A 17,245-nucleotide genomic window follows, 5' to 3' on the forward strand; every position below is an offset into this window, starting at 1 on the left:
CAAATTTTTTGATGGTATTTTTCATAGCTTGTTGGGTATCGTTTAAAAGGTTTCGGCGAGTAGAAAACGATTTTCACAAAAAAATATTATATTATAATAAAAACGATATATACATATTGCAAATATTTGGAACTTACGTTACGTTTTGGTAATCATTATACATGTCAAGGTAAAAACTCTAACTGATTCGTTGTCTTAGTTTTTCCTGTAGTCACTAATTATTTTGGGCAAACACATTGCGGAAAATACAAGCGTAATACTTGACGTGGATGCTATAGCATTCATCTAGTATATAACGATTAAATATGATAATAATATTTTCGTATTATCTTATCTTTTCACGTAGTCACTAATTACTTTGGGCGAACAAATTGTGGAAAATACAAGCGCAATACTTGACTTGGATGCTATAGCATTCATCTAGTATAAAACGATTAAAATATGATAATTGTATTTTCGTATTATCTTGTCTTTTGCCGTAGTCACTAATAACCTTGTGCAAGCGCATTGCGGAAAATACAAGGGCAATATTCAACGAGGATGCTATAGCATTCATCCAGTACCTAACGATTGAAATATGATAATCTGACTTCTAAATTGTTATTGAGCCCGAACGTGTTAACGTGCAAGATTACTTTTCAGTCGAAACTGCACCTTTTTCCATAGTCACTAAGTTGACGTGGATGCCATAGCATTCATCGAGTATATGATTTTTATTTTATGTGATTTTTATTACCTTCAAGTCGATCGTGACCTTTCCCGAGAATGTGTAATCCTTGAAGTTGGGAGTGATTTCGAGTTTATAGTGCTGAGGAACGGCGTGATAGGGCAGACGCTCGAAGGGCCTTCTAGTAGACATCGTGCACCCAAACGCTCGTCAGGAATTTTTTTTCAAGTCGTTTCGAAGTTACAAATATTCTGAAAAGAAAAAAAGTGCCTAGAAATTTATCACATAGAAAGAAGAAATAACGATTAAAATTAAAATTTTAGAGCGAGAATTATGGCATTCTAGATCTTCCCCCCTTAGGAAGTAATGCCTAACAACGTCAGTTTTAGGTTAGCATACACAGACAAAAGACCTAGTCTAGACAAAAAAATACAAACACACATATATATATATAGGGTGTCCCAGAACTCAACGTCAAAACGCAGTGATAGTACTGATCGTAACTATAATGAAAATAATTTCATGTTTTTCATTCCATTGAAAGTATAATTTTAGAGGAAGAATTATAGCATTCTAGATCCTCTCCCCATAAAATAATGTCTAACGGCGAAAGTTTTAGTCAGCATTGAGCCCAGCACATCCAGACAAAAGACTTAGTCTGGCGTGCATATAGGCATTTCCTTGGCCAAAAAAACACGCACACACACATGTGTATATATGTATATATATGTGTATATATACATATATATATATATATATATATACATATATATATATATATATATATATATATATATATATATATATATATATACATATAGTGTGTCCCAGAACTCAACGTCGAGGCAGATTGATAGTACTGATCGTTACTATCATGAGAATAATTTTTTTTTTTATTCCGTGGAAAGTATAATTTAAGAGTAAGACTTATAGCATTCTAGATCCTCCCCCCATGAAACAATGCCTAATAGCGAAAGTTTGAGTCGGTATTGAGTCCAGGGTATCTAGACAAAATACCTAGTCTGGCGTGCATATATGCATTTCCTTGGCTGAAAAAGTACAGACACTCCTATATATAGAGGGTGTCCCAGAGCTCAACGTCAAACGGAGTGATAAATTTTTGATGAGAGTTAGATTTTTCTCTATTATAGTACTGATTGCAACCACCATAAAGATAATTAAATCTTTTTTTATTTCATAGAAAGTATAATTCTAAAGCAAGGATTATAGCATTCTAGATCTTCCCCCCATAAAGTAATGCCTAACAGCGTAGGTTTTAGACCAGCTTACCCTAAGACAAAAGACCTAGTCTGGCATGCATATGAGCATTTCTTTGGCTAAAAGCACAAACACATACACACGCGCCATATATATAGGGTAACCCAGAACTCAATGTCAAAACGAAGTGATAGTTAGATATTTGATGCCAAAAGTTAGTTTTTTTATTCCATTTAGTTTGAGCATAATAAGCTTTCAAGTGCAACCTAGAGCTTTGGTCAAACTGTGAACATTTTTTTATTATTCTGGTTAATTTTTATTAATTTTGTTTATTAAACTTTGGAACCGTAACCATAAATAATATTTCTAAGACCACAGTACAAAATAGTGACAAAATTGCCCTTTTTTCTATCTAAAAAATTCGACCTTGCTAACATTTTTTCATGTTTTTCACTTTTTTATTTTTCCGTATTATAAACATATAAACAAGCAAGAAAGAATGTTATGATAACAGATTCTTCGATAATGCAGTTATCATAGGATTCTTTCTTGCTTGTTTATATGTAAAATACGCCTGATCGCACAGCAAATAGATAGACATTTTCATAATTTTCAATACCAAGAACAAGCATAAGAGAGCTTTACCATTCCAACGCTATTTCATTTATAATTCCTCGAATATTTTATTACGGTACGGGAAGTTCTAGAAATTTGCCTTAGGGCACGTTGCTCTAACCACTAGTTTTATTCTTGTGTTTCAACTACAACTGTCAAATGGAACTCACCTATTTCTCCTATTTTTTCGATATCTAGTTAGGATGGCGTATCGGGTATTAGAGGTATCATTTTTTTCAATTTCACTGTCCGGCCATAATAAATTTTCACTTTGAATTTTTAATGAATTTTTACGAAAATATTTTTGCTAGATGACAATCTAGTCAGTTTATTCATTTATTTCCGAGATTATCACTAGATGATATTTTGATGGACACTTGTCAAAAATGGAAATCGACTTAATTTAATAAAAACATTGGCGAATTTAAATTGGTATGAAACTGGTTTTATTTGGTGATATAAATTTTAGTTTAAGTATTATCAACAAATGGTTTTGTCTGATTTGCATTTTTTTTGTAATATTACCTGTATCCTGGTAAGTCGGTACCTATCCCATCATACAAGTTAGAAAATTATTTAAAAATCACTATATTTTGCTAAAATATTAAAACACTATTAAAAATAAATATTTAGTTAGTTTTATAAAAAATCTAGAAAAAATATATGAATGTCGAATAAAATATGACAAGTATAAATTCATATATTGCAAATTTAGGAAATACTAAAGTTTGGGGTTCAACTACGATTTGTGCAAAATTTTGATATGCAAGTGTATATAACAGTTTTTACTAGATTTTAGTAAATTTTATCTAGTTTTTATAGAAAAAATTAAAAAAATCTTATGTTGGAGAAGAAAATTAAAAGTTATTTAGAGAAATATAGAGAAAAAACGTTCTGAATTTATGTATTGGTAATTATGGAAGTACTAAAGTTTGCATTTCGACTACGATTTGTACAAAATTTTTATATGCAAGTGTATATAAAAATTTGTAGTAGATTTTAGTAAATTTCATCTAGTTTTTATTGATGCAAACAAATTCTAATGTGCAAGAAGAAAATTAAAAGTTATTTGAAAAAATTCAAAAAAATGTTCTAAAATATGTATTGCTAATTATGTAAGTCTGCATTTGACTACGATTTGTGCAAAATTTTAATATTTTATTTTATTTTATTACATATATACATTATTTTCATATCTCAGTCAGACAGAGGTGCCTGGTATGAGAGATTATGAAAAACAGTTTTCATATAATATTTACATTTCATTTGACTATAATATCTATTTCATTAATATAATATCTATATATAACTCTTCAGTCTTCTTTTTCTTCAATTTCCATATAGTACTTCTTTATTTTTCTTTTAAAATTATCATTATCATTGGTCATCTTAATATAGTCTGGCAATTCGTTATATATTTTGGTAGCACTCCATATGACATTTTCTCTCAAATTCTTTTTTCTATTGCGTTCAATGTGAAAATATACAAGTTTTTACTAGATTTTATTAAATTTTATCTAGTTCTTACTAATACAAATACATTATAATGTCCCTAAAAGAATTATAAGTTATTTGTAAAAAATGCTCATCCATATATTGCATATATCCATATATAAATGGAGATACCTACTAAAGCCCAAATCAACTACGATTTGTGCAAAACTCTGGTATGCAAGTGTATATAACGAATTTTTACTAAATTTTAGTAAATTTTATCTACTTTTTACTGATGTATATAAAACAAAGTGTCCCAGACAAAATTTCCAAGATATTTTCAAAAATATAAAAAAGTGCACCAAATTCACACATTGCTAAATATATTACCAAGACATGTTTTAGTCATTAAATTAAGATGACCAAGAAATGAAGAAAAAAATGTAATTATTATATATAAATTTATTTTTACTTTTATATATAAATTCTTTAGTAAAAAAAATATTATAAAAACATTATATGTTTTTTAAAAAAAATTACATTGGGGCCTTTTTTGTCTTATTTATACTGGTACAAGTTTAGTATCAAATAGTTAAGAATTATCAACCATATTATTATTTATTTTTTTCATCTGTAAATTTACATCAGAGTTATTTTTTACAAAAAAAAATTTGTATCTATTTGACTTCAAATTTCTTCTAAAAAATATTTCTGCAAACTGTCTCCAAATTTAGTATAAAAAAGTATTACTGTATCAATTATACTATTAGTCCATAATTTGCAAAAAATGAATTTTGTTGTTTATTTTCAAAGACATCTACATTTATTATTTGTTCCATTGCCATTTGTGTTATTTCCGTTTTGGCCACATCCATTTTTACCATTGCCATTTTGGCCATTATTTTGGCCACCAAATCCATTTTGGCCATTGCATCCATTTTTACCATTGCCATTTTGGCCATTGCGATTGTTAGTAAAGTCCATATTGACATTTTGGCAGTCATTATTGCCATTGTTTCCATTTTTGCCATTATTTTGACCGCAACATCCATTGTTGCCATTGCCATTGCGACCATTATTTTGACCACCATTACCATTTTGATTACCACAACCACTGTTACCATTATTTTGGCCACCATTTCCATTTTGACCACAACATCCATTGTTACCATTACCATTGCGACCATTATTTTGACCACCAAATCCATTTTGACCACAACATCCATTGTTACCATTCTTTTGACCACCATTTCCATTGTTACCATTCTTTTGGCCACCATTACCGTTTTGACCATTATTTTGACCACATCCGTTGTTACCATTACCATTACGATTATTGCCAAAGTCCATGTTAACATTCTGGCAATCATTATTACCACCGTTACCATTTTTACCATACTGACCATTCTGACCACAATTCATGTTTGCGTTTTGGCAATCATCATTTCCCCCATTTTTACCATTATTCTGACCATTACCACAGTTGATATTAATAGTCTGGCAATCATTTTTTTTCTGGTTACCGTTTTGACCACCAGTTTGACCCATCTCGGCTGCAAAATCCATGGCAAATCTCTTCAAATCCGAGCAATTTCTTTGGGCAGCTTTGGCGTTGTTTCTGATTTTTTCGACACTCTGGGAAACCGTTTGCTCTACTCCTGGTATGGGAGATTGCTGGAAGTACTGTTGGATTTCGTTAGCTTTTTCTTCGGATGAAAAATAACCTGTGACCATATCCACGACGTAGACCATCATGTGGCCGCCAAAACGGGTCTCCGATTCTGCTCGGTGGTCTTTGAAGAACTGCCATAGAATTTCTCTACCCAACTAGAGAAAAAAAAACAAATTAATCCGTATTGTCTACTACTTGCAACTAGTTGCGACTTCCCGTAGGGTAGTTATAGTAATCGCAAAAAAATCGAAAATGAAAATTTTTGCATTTCTCGACGTTTTGAAGGTTTCTGAACATTTTACTGGCATACCTCAGAAAACTAATAGATGTGTGTGTGTGCGGATACAAATTTCGACGATTTCGGCGCACGGATTAACCGATTTGAATGGTTTAACTAGCTGTAAGTGGAATTCTGTCTTAAGGCAATTAGGGCATCGTGCCTTAAGGCAAATAGCTGGAACTTCCCGTACCAAAAATTATTATTTTTTTAAAAACGATTAACATTTTTGAAAAAAATTTACTTCGAAAAAATAAGATTTTTAACAAACAATTAGACAAAAAAATACTTTTTTTTGAAAAAAAAATTTTTTTAATTTTTTTTTTGAATAATTTTTTTTCTTTATTTTGACATATTTTGAAAGATCTAAACTTTTTTTCAAAGCAATCGTACTTCTTTAACTGCATAAAGACGAAATATCAAACCGCGTAAGCGCCGCGTCGACGTCTAACGCGTAAACATTGGTACGGAACCCATAGGAAAGTAAACCAAAATTATACTTATTGTTAAAATCTCTATAAAATATCTGATAATTTGATGTGCATATGTCTAATGATCATTTTTGACCGCCAAAATGGCATTTTTTTTACTTTTTTACTAGATCTCCGAAACTGCTAGACCTGCCTTCATGAAAATTTGATCAGTTCTTCATCTTGTTAATACAAGTAAAATGTTTTTTGAATTTTTCAAATCGCCAAAAACTAATCAGCACGTCTCCTTATCAATACGAATCGAATGTTTTTTGAATTATCCAAATCGCTTCATCCGTGTTCCCGAAATTGTCGATGAAAATTTGTATCCGCACACACACACACATACACAGACACATGCACACACACATACAACCATTTTTTCTATGCTATGCCAAAATATTTAGAAACCTCTGAAACGTAAAGATATATAAAAATTTTTTTGCGATTACTATAACTACGGGAAGTTAAAAATTCAAAAAATTACCCTAACTAAGCACAGTCTAAGCGCCACTCTGGTACAAATGTTTACGCAAGTGCGTTTAGACTATATATGTATGGAGCACATTTCCAATTTTGTGAAAACTATTGAAAAATGTGAAAATGCCGCCAAGCTAAGCACAGTCTAAGTGAAAATGTTGCACAGAATTATTCGCAAATGCGTTTAGACTGTGACTATATGTCAATTTTGCGTAAATTAGGCAACTAAACTATTTTTTTGAAATTGAATTCGAAATGAAATGACTATTGTTAATGTTCTGGAGATAAATTGATTTATGATTTACATGTGATTTGCTCAGATATAACATGATAGCAAAAATAATGACAGTTACAGTATTTGTAATAATATATTTGAAAACGTTTAAAATTTCTCGAATATTTCATTACGGTACGGGAAGTTCGAGCAATTTGCTTCAAGGCACGATGCCATACACCACTAGTTTATTTATATTACCGGACTGGATACAACTCCGGCGAGCAATATCGGGAAATCCATATTAGGGACATCAGATCCCCAGCCGAACTCCAAAACCTTTGTCAGTAGCTCTTCGGATTGTACACAACCCATTTTTTTGAGTATCAAATTTCGGGTTGCATTATTTCTTTCCGATCGATATCTTTCGAAGGATTCTTCCAAAATTTTAGGATCGGTCGTCGTCAGGGCGGCGGCGTAACAGGCGTTCCGGATGTCCGGATTCAGGGGACGGTTTCCGGAAACGTCATCTTGATATCTAGAAAAAAAAAATGGAATAGTGAAAAAGAAAAATATTTGTAGTGACACGCCGGGGGTACTCAGTTCGAGTCCTGGCACTGACATGAAATTGTCATATTCTTTGTTGGATTGAAATTACTGGAGGGATACTCGGTTCGAGTCCAGGCATGGATATAGAATTGTCATTCGATTTGTTGGATAGAAATTAAGTACAATTTAAATTGATGACTTCACAGGCCAAGGATACTCAGTTCGAGTCCTGGCATAGATATATAATTGTCATTCGATTCGTTATATTGAAATTACGTAGAATTTAAATTGATGACTTCACAGGCCAAGGATACTCAGTTCGAGTCCTGCCATAGATATAAAATTGTCATTCGATTTGTCATATTGAAATTACGTAGAATTTAAATTGATGACTTCACAGGCCAAGGATACTAAGTTTGAGTCCTGGCACTGACAAAATTGTTATTTGATTTATTGGATAGAAATTAAAAGGACACTCAGTTCGAGTCCTGGCACTAACTGAATTGTTATTTGATTTGTTGGATGGAAATTAAAGGAACACTCGGTTCGAGTCATGGTACTGACATACTTTTGTCATTTGTTTTGTTGGTTAGAAATTAAGTAGATTTAAGATTGTTCAATAGCTCAGTTAGTAGCTCACACGACTTCATACCCCAGGAACACTCAGTTCGAGTCCTGGCACTGACATAGATTTGCCTTTTGATTTGTAGGTTTTAAATTAAGTAAAATTTAGATTGTCAAATAGCTCAGTCAGTAGCATTCCCGACTTACTCGCCAGGAACACTTGGTTCGAGTCCTGGCACTGACGTAAAATTATCATTTTAGATTTGTAGGTCTTAAATTAAGTAGATTTAAGATTGTTCAATAGCTTAGTCAGTAGCACGACCGACCTATAGGCTAGAAGACACCGACAGAATTGTTATTTGATTTGTTGGATAGAAATTAAAGGAATACTCGGTTCGAGTTTTGGCACAGACATAAAATTGTAGTTTTGATTTGTTTGATTAAAATAAAATAAAATAAATCATATAATCAATTTCGACGTTGTGACGAAAATAGCTCAGCCAGTGGCATGCCCGACCCAAACGCCAGGGATACACGGTTCGAATCCTGGCACTGATATGGGAATGTCATTTGATGATTTGTTGAATTGAAATTAAGTAGAATTTAGATTGTTAAATAGCTCAGCCGGTAGCGTGCCTGACTCACACGCCAGGGACACTCAGTTCGAATCCTGGTTCTGACATAGAATTGTCATTTGATTTGTTGGATTGAAATTACTAGAGGGATACTCAGTTCGAGTCCTGGCACTGACCTAGATTTTTCATTTTTAATTTGCTGGTTTAAAATTAAGTAAAATTTAGATTGCTGAGTAGCTCAGTCAGTAACATGCCCGACTCACACGCCGGGGATCTTTGGTTCGAGTCCTGGCACTGACATACAATTGTCTTTTTTGATTTGTTGAATTGAAATTAAGTAGAATTTATATTGTTAAAAAGCTCAGTCAGTAGCATGCCCGAATTCACACGCCATGAATACTCGGTTCGAGTCCCGGGATTGGCAAAATTGTTATTTGACTGTTTGGATAGAATTTAAAGGGACACTTGGTTAGAGTCCTGGCATTGACATAGATTTGTCATTGAATTTTTCGGATTGAAATTTAGTAGAATTTAGATTGTTGAATAGCTCAGTCAGTAGCATGCCCGACTCACACGCCAGGGACACTCGGTTCGAGTCCTGGCACTGATATAGAATAGTCATTTTTGATTTATTGGTTTAAAATTAAAGAGAATTTAGATTGTTAAATAGTTCAGTCGGTTGCATGTTTGACTTACACGCCAGGGGTGCTCAGTTCGAGTCCTGGCACTGACATGGTATTGTCATTTAATTTCAAAATCTAAAGATTTCTTTTACATACCTAGCTTTGGCTTCGTTCAGTGTTTCCTCATCTTTCAAATCGACCAATCTATTGATGATACGATCTCGTAATGCACAATCTAGATATTGGTCACCAGGATAAATGTCGAAGGACACTCGTTTTTTAATTTCTGAATATAAATCCAGGGCGAACAACGCAAATTCATCCTAAAATTTATATAAAAAATTGACAAAAAAATTATTTCACGAGTAAACATTTTCATCAAAATTGCATATTTTGTTTTTGATATTTTTGGAAGTGATTGAAGGCAAAAGTTACATTTTTGAAAATACTTTTTTACAAATTTTAAGAATTTTGGAAACAAATACATTCTTAATTTTTATGGATTATATTCAATAATCATTTATTTTTTCAAGCCCGACATGTAATAATACATCGAGGCTGTCTTTCAAAATTTCTTAGATTAAAAATTATTGGCAAAAGATTTAGACTGTTTTTGGGTTTGTTTGTTTTTTGGTATTGAATTTTATATTCTACATTGCTAAAAAATTTAAATTATTAAAAGCTTTATATTATTTCAAAATATAATTTTTACCTGGCATTCACAAGCAGCTGAAAGATCATATAAAGGCTTTACACAAGTGTCTATACATTCCCAAACTGTGGCGTGGATTTCGTTTTTGTAGGATTTTAAAAGATTGAGAACCTATAAAAAATTAATACATTATTAGTTTTTATATATACAAGATATCCCAGAACTCAACGTCAAGCAGAAACTAATGAAATCCATTCACAAAGCTCTTAAGTGCAATTTTGAGCTTTGGTGAAACTGCGGCAATTTTTTGATTATTGTGGTCAATTTTTATCAATTTTGTGCGTTTAAATTTAAGAAACGTAAACGTGAATAACATTTCGAGGACCACAGTACAAAATAATGACCAAATTGACCCAAGTTTTCAAGAATTAAAGCTTTTCTGTTAAGCCATGAACTTAAAATTTTTACAATGGGTTGACTTTGAGAGGCGCTCTTGTAAAAAAATTGTACTAGAGTATATTGGCAAGTTGCATCAAAATTTAGCACACTTAATCAAGATTGTAAAATGGTAAAATACTTTATAGTAATGTCAATAATAAACCTGAGTAAACAATAAAAACCGAAAAATAACATTGTTAATACCAGTGCATTCAACTCGTCATTGTGTGAACGTGTTAATATTTCTTAGATTTTTATTACAAAACTATCAAGTGTTATACTATTTTACAATCCTGATTAAATGCACTAAAATTTGATGCAACTTGCCAACATACTTTAGTGCATTTTTTTAAAAGCAGGGCTTCTCAAAGTTGACACATTGTAAAAATTTTGAAGTGACAGGTGAAGAAAAAGTGTTGATTCTTGGAAAACTTGAGGCAAATGTTTCATTATTTTGGACTGAGGTTCTAGAAATGTTATTTAGTAATATAAATCCAAAGTTAATATGATCAAAATTAATAAAATTTAACCACAATAAGCAGAAAATCGTCGCTGTTCTAGGTTGCACCTGCAAGCTCAAAATTTTCCAAGCGCATGAAATAATTTTTTTGCATCTCGTTTTGACTTGACGTTGAGTTCTGGGACACTCTGCATCAAGTGTTTTACTATTTTACAATCCTGATTAAATGCACTAAATTTTGATGTAACTTGCCAACATACTTTAGTACATTTTTTTTAAAGCAGGGCTTCTCAAACTTGACACATTGTAAAAATTTTGAAGTGATAGGTCTACAAAAAGTGTTGATTTTTGGAAAACTTGGCGCAACAGTGTCATTATTTTGGGCTGTGGTCTTAGAAATATTATTTACGGTTACGAATACAAAGTTTAAACTAAAAAAATTGATAAAATGTAACCACAATAACCAAAAAATTGTTGCAGTTCTACAAAAGCTCTAGGTCGCACCTGCAAGCTCACAATTTTCCAAATACATTGAACAATTTTTCTTCTAATTTTTTCATGATAGTTACAACCAAAACTATACCTTCCTTTTGGCCTGACATTGAGTTCTGGGACACCCTGTACATATTCACTAGCCAAATAAATTTTTAAATAGTTTTTTACCTGGGTTATCGGTTGTCTGCCAGATTGGCAAACGGCATAAACATCATTCAAAACACTAATTCTATCAGCAACAGGTAGTGACAAATCTCTTATCGATGGTATCAATTGCTCAAGCATTTCATCAGTATACAAAACCCTGTAAAAGTCAATTGACCCCGGATTCAATTTGACCCATTCATCCGGTTTTACTCCGGCAAGAGTGATTTTCATACATGTCTTTTCCATTGTGGGAATATCGTCATCCTGGGCGAACAATTTATAATCAGTAATTGACTAAAGCCATATTTCTAAAAATCTGACAACAACGCAGAGGTGAGATTTTTAATCCTGTTGTCAGATTTCTCGTAATATGGCTTGGAATGATTTTATATTAGACTAGCAAACCCGACGAACTCCGTTTCGCCACCAGATGGTTTCGTGAGAAAGATGAAGTAATTTTTTGTTTGTTTTATATTTGAAAAGGAAAAATTTGATTTTATTACACAACAGTAATGAATTTATTTTGATTACAAAAATGAAGTGTTTTTTAGTTAAACTTCTCTTAGTAAATGAAAGTGAATCCGCAAATTATCCGTTTCATTGAAGTGCACTTTGGTGAACCACATTTTTTGTTTTTTGGTCTGACGTTAACACAAACAAAGCGGATGGTTTCCCAACTCGTGAACAGGCAACGTATAACTGCCCATGTGAAAAACAATGATTTTCTGAATAATCTATATAAAATTTATCCCGCAAACACTAAGCGATTGGCCTTGCGACTTGGTATTACGAACGCGAGGCGAACTGGAAATTGCAATCGTTTGAAGTCAAATGGAAGACCAGTCGGAATCATTGGTATGTCACCAAATCGCCAGCAATTTTGATTGAATGGTGAAATTCAGCGCGTGTAAATAATAATTCTTTGCGACAAGAATTGCTCGTTGACTTAACCAAGCATAATTCTGATAATTCTCACTAATGTCATTACTCGAATTTTCAATTACGGTGCGTGAAGTTCCAGCAATTTGCATTAAGACACGATGCCATGCACCACTAATTTTCGAGACTTTCCAACAAATTCAAAATTGTCGTATTCGGTTTTTGCGTTCTGGAGTTATTTTGTCAGGAAGGAAATCTCGACTTATTTATATATATATATGTAGATTATTACCTGGCAGGCACAACTTTGAGTGAGGATTCTAATCGGTATAATCCATTTGGTCTGATTTTGATCCCGGCTGCCATCTGCATTGAATTTTTCTTGCATCAATGTAATTATTCGATTTTCACCTTCTTGTTTCATGCAAACGTTGAGTAGAGGAAAGCCCATTTGTTTGGTCCAGGTGCCCATGATTTTTGCTTTAATAGAAAAACAGAAAATAAACAGTAATAATATTATTATTACGAACTGTCAAAAACCTATTTTACACATTGAACCTAACCTCCAAATGGCACAAGTAACAATTTTATCAGAAGTGAATATTTTTTATGTCCCTTTGATAACAAAAATGTGAAATTAGGTTTTATGTGTGAAATGCTTAAAAATAAATCTAAATTCGTTTATACTGTAAGGAAAGCAGTTAATGCATTTTTTTAAGGTCAGCTTAATTCTTTTCTTTATGAACAATATTTAGATTATTTTTTATTAAAAGTGTGTTTGAAAGAATTAATGTGCTCAGAGAACATAGTTTTAAATTATTTAGCACTGGGAATCTCAAATTAACTAATTCTTCTTATATAAACATAAGTAGTGATGCCCATGATTTTTGCTACAATAGGAAAAAATTATAGAAAATAAATTGAATTAATATAATTACTACGAACTGTCAAAAACCTATTTTACACATAAAACCTAACCTCCAAAAGGCACAAGTAACAATTTTATCATAAGTGATTTTTTTATGTCTCTTTGATAACAAAAATGTGAAATTAGGTTTTTTGTGTGAAATGTTTAAAAATAAATCTAAATTTGTTTATACCGTTAGGGAACCAGTTAATGCAATATTTTTTGAAGAATGTTTGGATGATCTTGTATTAAAAGTGTCTTTGAAATAATAAATGTGTTTAGTTAATTCATCCTCCCAAAGACATAAATATTGAACTTTTCCCAATATAGCACAAATCACAATTGTCTAGTCTAATGAGATTCTTGTAGGAATCAAATAATCTTATTATAGTAATCTAATGAGATTCTAATGAGATAATGAGATAAGAATTTTGTGAGAAACTGATACGGACCTAATAAGAATCCATACAAAATCTTAAATGATTCTGTGAAGTTTTGATAAAAGATTCTTGTGATGATTTTCTTGAGATATTGATTAAATTCTTAGCAATCTAATAAGATTCTGTTGGGATTTTGATAAGATTCTTGTGAGTTTTAAGATTCTGTCAAGAGTCTAATGGGATTCTTGTAGGTTTAGATCAATTATTCTAAAAGTTGAGAGTCTAATGAGATTCTTGTAAGTTTAGATGAAAGATTCTTGTGAGAATTGGATGATTTTCTTGATTCTAATTAAATTTTTAGCAATCTAAAATTGATCTGTTTGGATTTTGAAGGGATTTTTGTGAGATTTAAGATTCTGTTGAGACGATAATTAGATTCTTGCTGGTTTAAATGAAAGATTCTTGCGAGAATTGGATGATTTTTCTTGAAATTCCAATTAAATTTTTAGCAATCTAATAAGATTCTGTGATGATTTTGATAGGATTCTTGCGAGATTTAAGATTCTGTCAAGAGTCTAAGAGGGATTCTTGTAGGTTTAGATCAATTATTCTTGTGAGAATTGGATGATTTTTTTTGAGATTCTAATTAAATGCTTAGCAATTAATAAGATTCTATTAGCATTTTGATACGATTCTTGTGAGATTTAAGATTTTGTAGAGAGTCTAAAAAGATTCTTGTAGGGATCTAACAAGATTCTGAATCTGATAAGAATTCAATTAGAATTTTGTGAGAGTAGGCCTTAGGAATTTTGGTGAAAAAAATAAAAATATATAATATAAAATCTTACCTATTGGCTTACAACTGGCTTCTTCAAGTGCTTGCCACAAATCTTCGGTCACAGTATTTCCATATTTATGTCTTTTTAAATAAATTCTAAGACCTAAATTAAAATAAAATTTAGATTATTGAACCAATTCTGTCGCATAACTGAAAAATGTTATGGCAAGGCCATGTTATGCTCCAACTTCCATACATTATGCTACCGAATCATACTGAAAACTGTCAAAATTTCATGTATTTACTGTGCGCTCAGGCGTTTTGCACATAAACTGCAATGTCACTCGTATGTTATGAAGTTGAGTCAGAAAGACCCTGTTATCTAACATCGTTTTTTTTTTTACATTTGTGCGGTTTGTAGAATAGATTTTTTATCTGACTGCACAGCAACCGCATGGCTTTTGTCAATATTCAGTATGAAAAGTTTTTCATAACGTTCCCTATATTTCATTTAAAACTGAAATAAGAAATTTTCACAAAATTTTTAATGATTTTGGAAGAAAATGGTAGTAAAATATTATTGGTAGTAAGTATTACAATATATATTTTTTGCAAAAATCTTTTTTAAATTTAATTCATTGAAGATTTTTTTTAAGCATAAGTCGTTAGTATCTATAAAGTTACTATTATGAAACTTGATATCCTGCCATTATGAAACTTGATATCAAGCAGTAGTAATAAATATCTAAATATGACAATTAACAAAAATCTAATTACCTTCTCTGAATTTTTCTTCCCCAACAAAAGTGGCTAACATTCGTATCACAGATGAGCCTTTTTTGTAAGAAACTACGTCAAAAATTTGATCAATTTCATTGGGATGTCCAACTTCAACTTCTATGGGATGGGAACTGTCCATAGCATCTGCTGTCAGGGCTGAAAAAAATGTTATATTGTTAAAAAAATTTGGAAATTATTAAAAAAAAAATTATTACCCGTGTTGAAGGGATCCATCACAAACGACGTCCAAATTTCGCTCTCAGGAATCGTTTCATTGACGCATATGTATTGCCATAAATGTGGCAAAGCCTTCGTTTAGCCAAAATGTGTCCACCTGGAAAAATGATATATTACTTAAAATGGTCAAGAACCAGATTTCAAATATTTGTTTATTTTTACCATTCCATAGTGACTAAATCTCCAAACCATTGATGGGCAATTTCATGACCGACTGTTGCCACGACTCGGAACAAGTCGAATTTATTCGATTCTTTGATGTTTGTCAGCACTAAACGTTCTCTAAAAAATTAATAAAAATGATTATGTAATACCTGGAACTATTGAAAGTAAATTTTTCACCTGAATGTTATGAGTCCCCAATTTTCCATAGCACCAGCATTAAATTCATTAACAGATACCAAATCCATTTTCTTCATGGGATATTCGATGTCGAAGTATTCATTGAAGTAGGTCAAACATTTTTCAGAGATTTCTACACAGAAGGTGCCCATGTCGTGTTTTCCGATCGGGGTATAACAACGAATCTGTAAAAAATTAAACCTAAAGGTAAATTTACGTGCTACAATCAGTCTCTATGGAGTAGGGTGACAATTAGAAGTGATGTAATGGCAAAGTGGGAGTATTTGCGGTTTATTTATGCTTCTTTATATGTGGAATTGAATGGATTTATTATTTTGATTATTACCTGCACTCCTTCTTTACTTTTGCCCTGAACATAGTCGTATTCTCCGATGACAAAAGCAAGTAAATAAGTCGACATCACCGGTGTCGTTTCATATGTCAATGTCCTTCTTCCACGACATACACTTTGCGATTTTACTGGCATGTTTGATAGTGCAGTTAACCCTGGTGATAAATAATAATTTGAATATAGATTTTATACATTCATTTGGGACAAATAAATTCATTAACACGTCAATCGCCACGATGCCAGACAAATTTCTTCATAGGCCATATGGTGACTTATTAGATAATTTAGTTAAAGGAAACTTTAGCTTTTTTTCCAACACTGTTTTCTATGTAACAAATTTATGATTGACATGGCAATTAACGTGTTAAATTTAAAGTTACCGTCGGGTACAGTAAGGATGACATCAAAAGTCGGCCTTGGAACGATGGGTCGTCCCAACAGGGAAAACAATGCCTGGCGTAAGTCGCCTCAAATTGCGTCGATGCCCATATCGTTTTTCTTCACCAGAATTCGGTTCCAAACACTCTAAAAATAGAAATAATATGACTTCTCATATTATATAAGCCAATGTGCTTTATAAATAATTGCTAGATTTTTTTATTTACAATTTTCTCAGAAAATTTTGAATTCATTTGAAAATCGTGAAAATGTTGGAAAATTTGATTTTTTGGATTTTTTTTTAATTTTGAATTTGTGTTCAATTACTAGAACTTCCCGTACTTTAAATTTTTTAAAAAACCTCAATTTTTTTGTAAATTTTCCGATTTTGAGTGACAGATTTGAATGTTTAAATCAGTTGAGTTTTTTTTTTGAAATTTGAAAAAAAAATTAAATTACTCTATTTTTTTGCAAAATTGACTGTTTTGAGAGTTTTAATTTTTTTTTAAATTGCATTTTCTTTTTTAAAAATTAAAAAAGCGACTGTTTTGAATATTCAAATGTTTCGACAAATGAGCTCGAATTCGACGAAAATTTGTATCCGCACACATACACACATCAATTTTGTCTAAGGCATGCTAAAATTACATGAAATGAAATTT

General features: G+C 31.7%; 1 protein-coding gene across 1 annotated transcript; it reads right to left on the reverse strand.

Moving 5' to 3' along the window:
* Nucleotides 1-15,589: 15,589 nt before the first annotated feature.
* LOC113386520 (puromycin-sensitive aminopeptidase-like protein) lies at nt 15,590-16,340 on the reverse strand. The gene is made up of 4 exons (XM_026624300.1): nt 16,200-16,340; nt 15,854-16,038; nt 15,674-15,793; nt 15,590-15,608 (listed from the first exon to the last, which is right to left on the reverse strand). Exons 1-4 carry the CDS (start codon nt 16,338-16,340, stop codon nt 15,590-15,592), a joined length of 465 nt encoding a protein of 154 aa, XP_026480085.1.
* Between the last annotated feature and the right edge of the window lie 905 nt (nt 16,341-17,245).

The sequence above is a fragment of the Ctenocephalides felis genome, unplaced genomic scaffold (assembly GCF_003426905.1).
Source record: "Ctenocephalides felis isolate EL2017-DRISC unplaced genomic scaffold, ASM342690v1 CF-g0.4_SCAFFOLD_03571, whole genome shotgun sequence".
Lineage (NCBI taxonomy): Eukaryota > Metazoa > Arthropoda > Insecta > Siphonaptera > Pulicidae > Ctenocephalides > Ctenocephalides felis.

What these genes read in the sequence shown, in the direction of transcription:
- LOC113386520 (XM_026624300.1), bottom strand. Translation starts at nt 16,340, where the DNA reads ATGCCAGTAAAATCGCAAAGTGTATGTCGTGGAAGAAGGACATTGACA. An exon ending in AAAGTAAAGAAGGAGTGCAG is followed by an intron (nt 16,039 to 16,199) that starts GTAATAATCAAA and finishes AATTTTTTACAG; the next exon opens with ATTCGTTGTTATACCCCGAT. An exon ending in TGGGGACTCATAACATTCAG is followed by an intron (nt 15,794 to 15,853) that starts GTGAAAAATTTA and finishes TTAATTTTTTAG; the next exon opens with AGAACGTTTAGTGCTGACAA.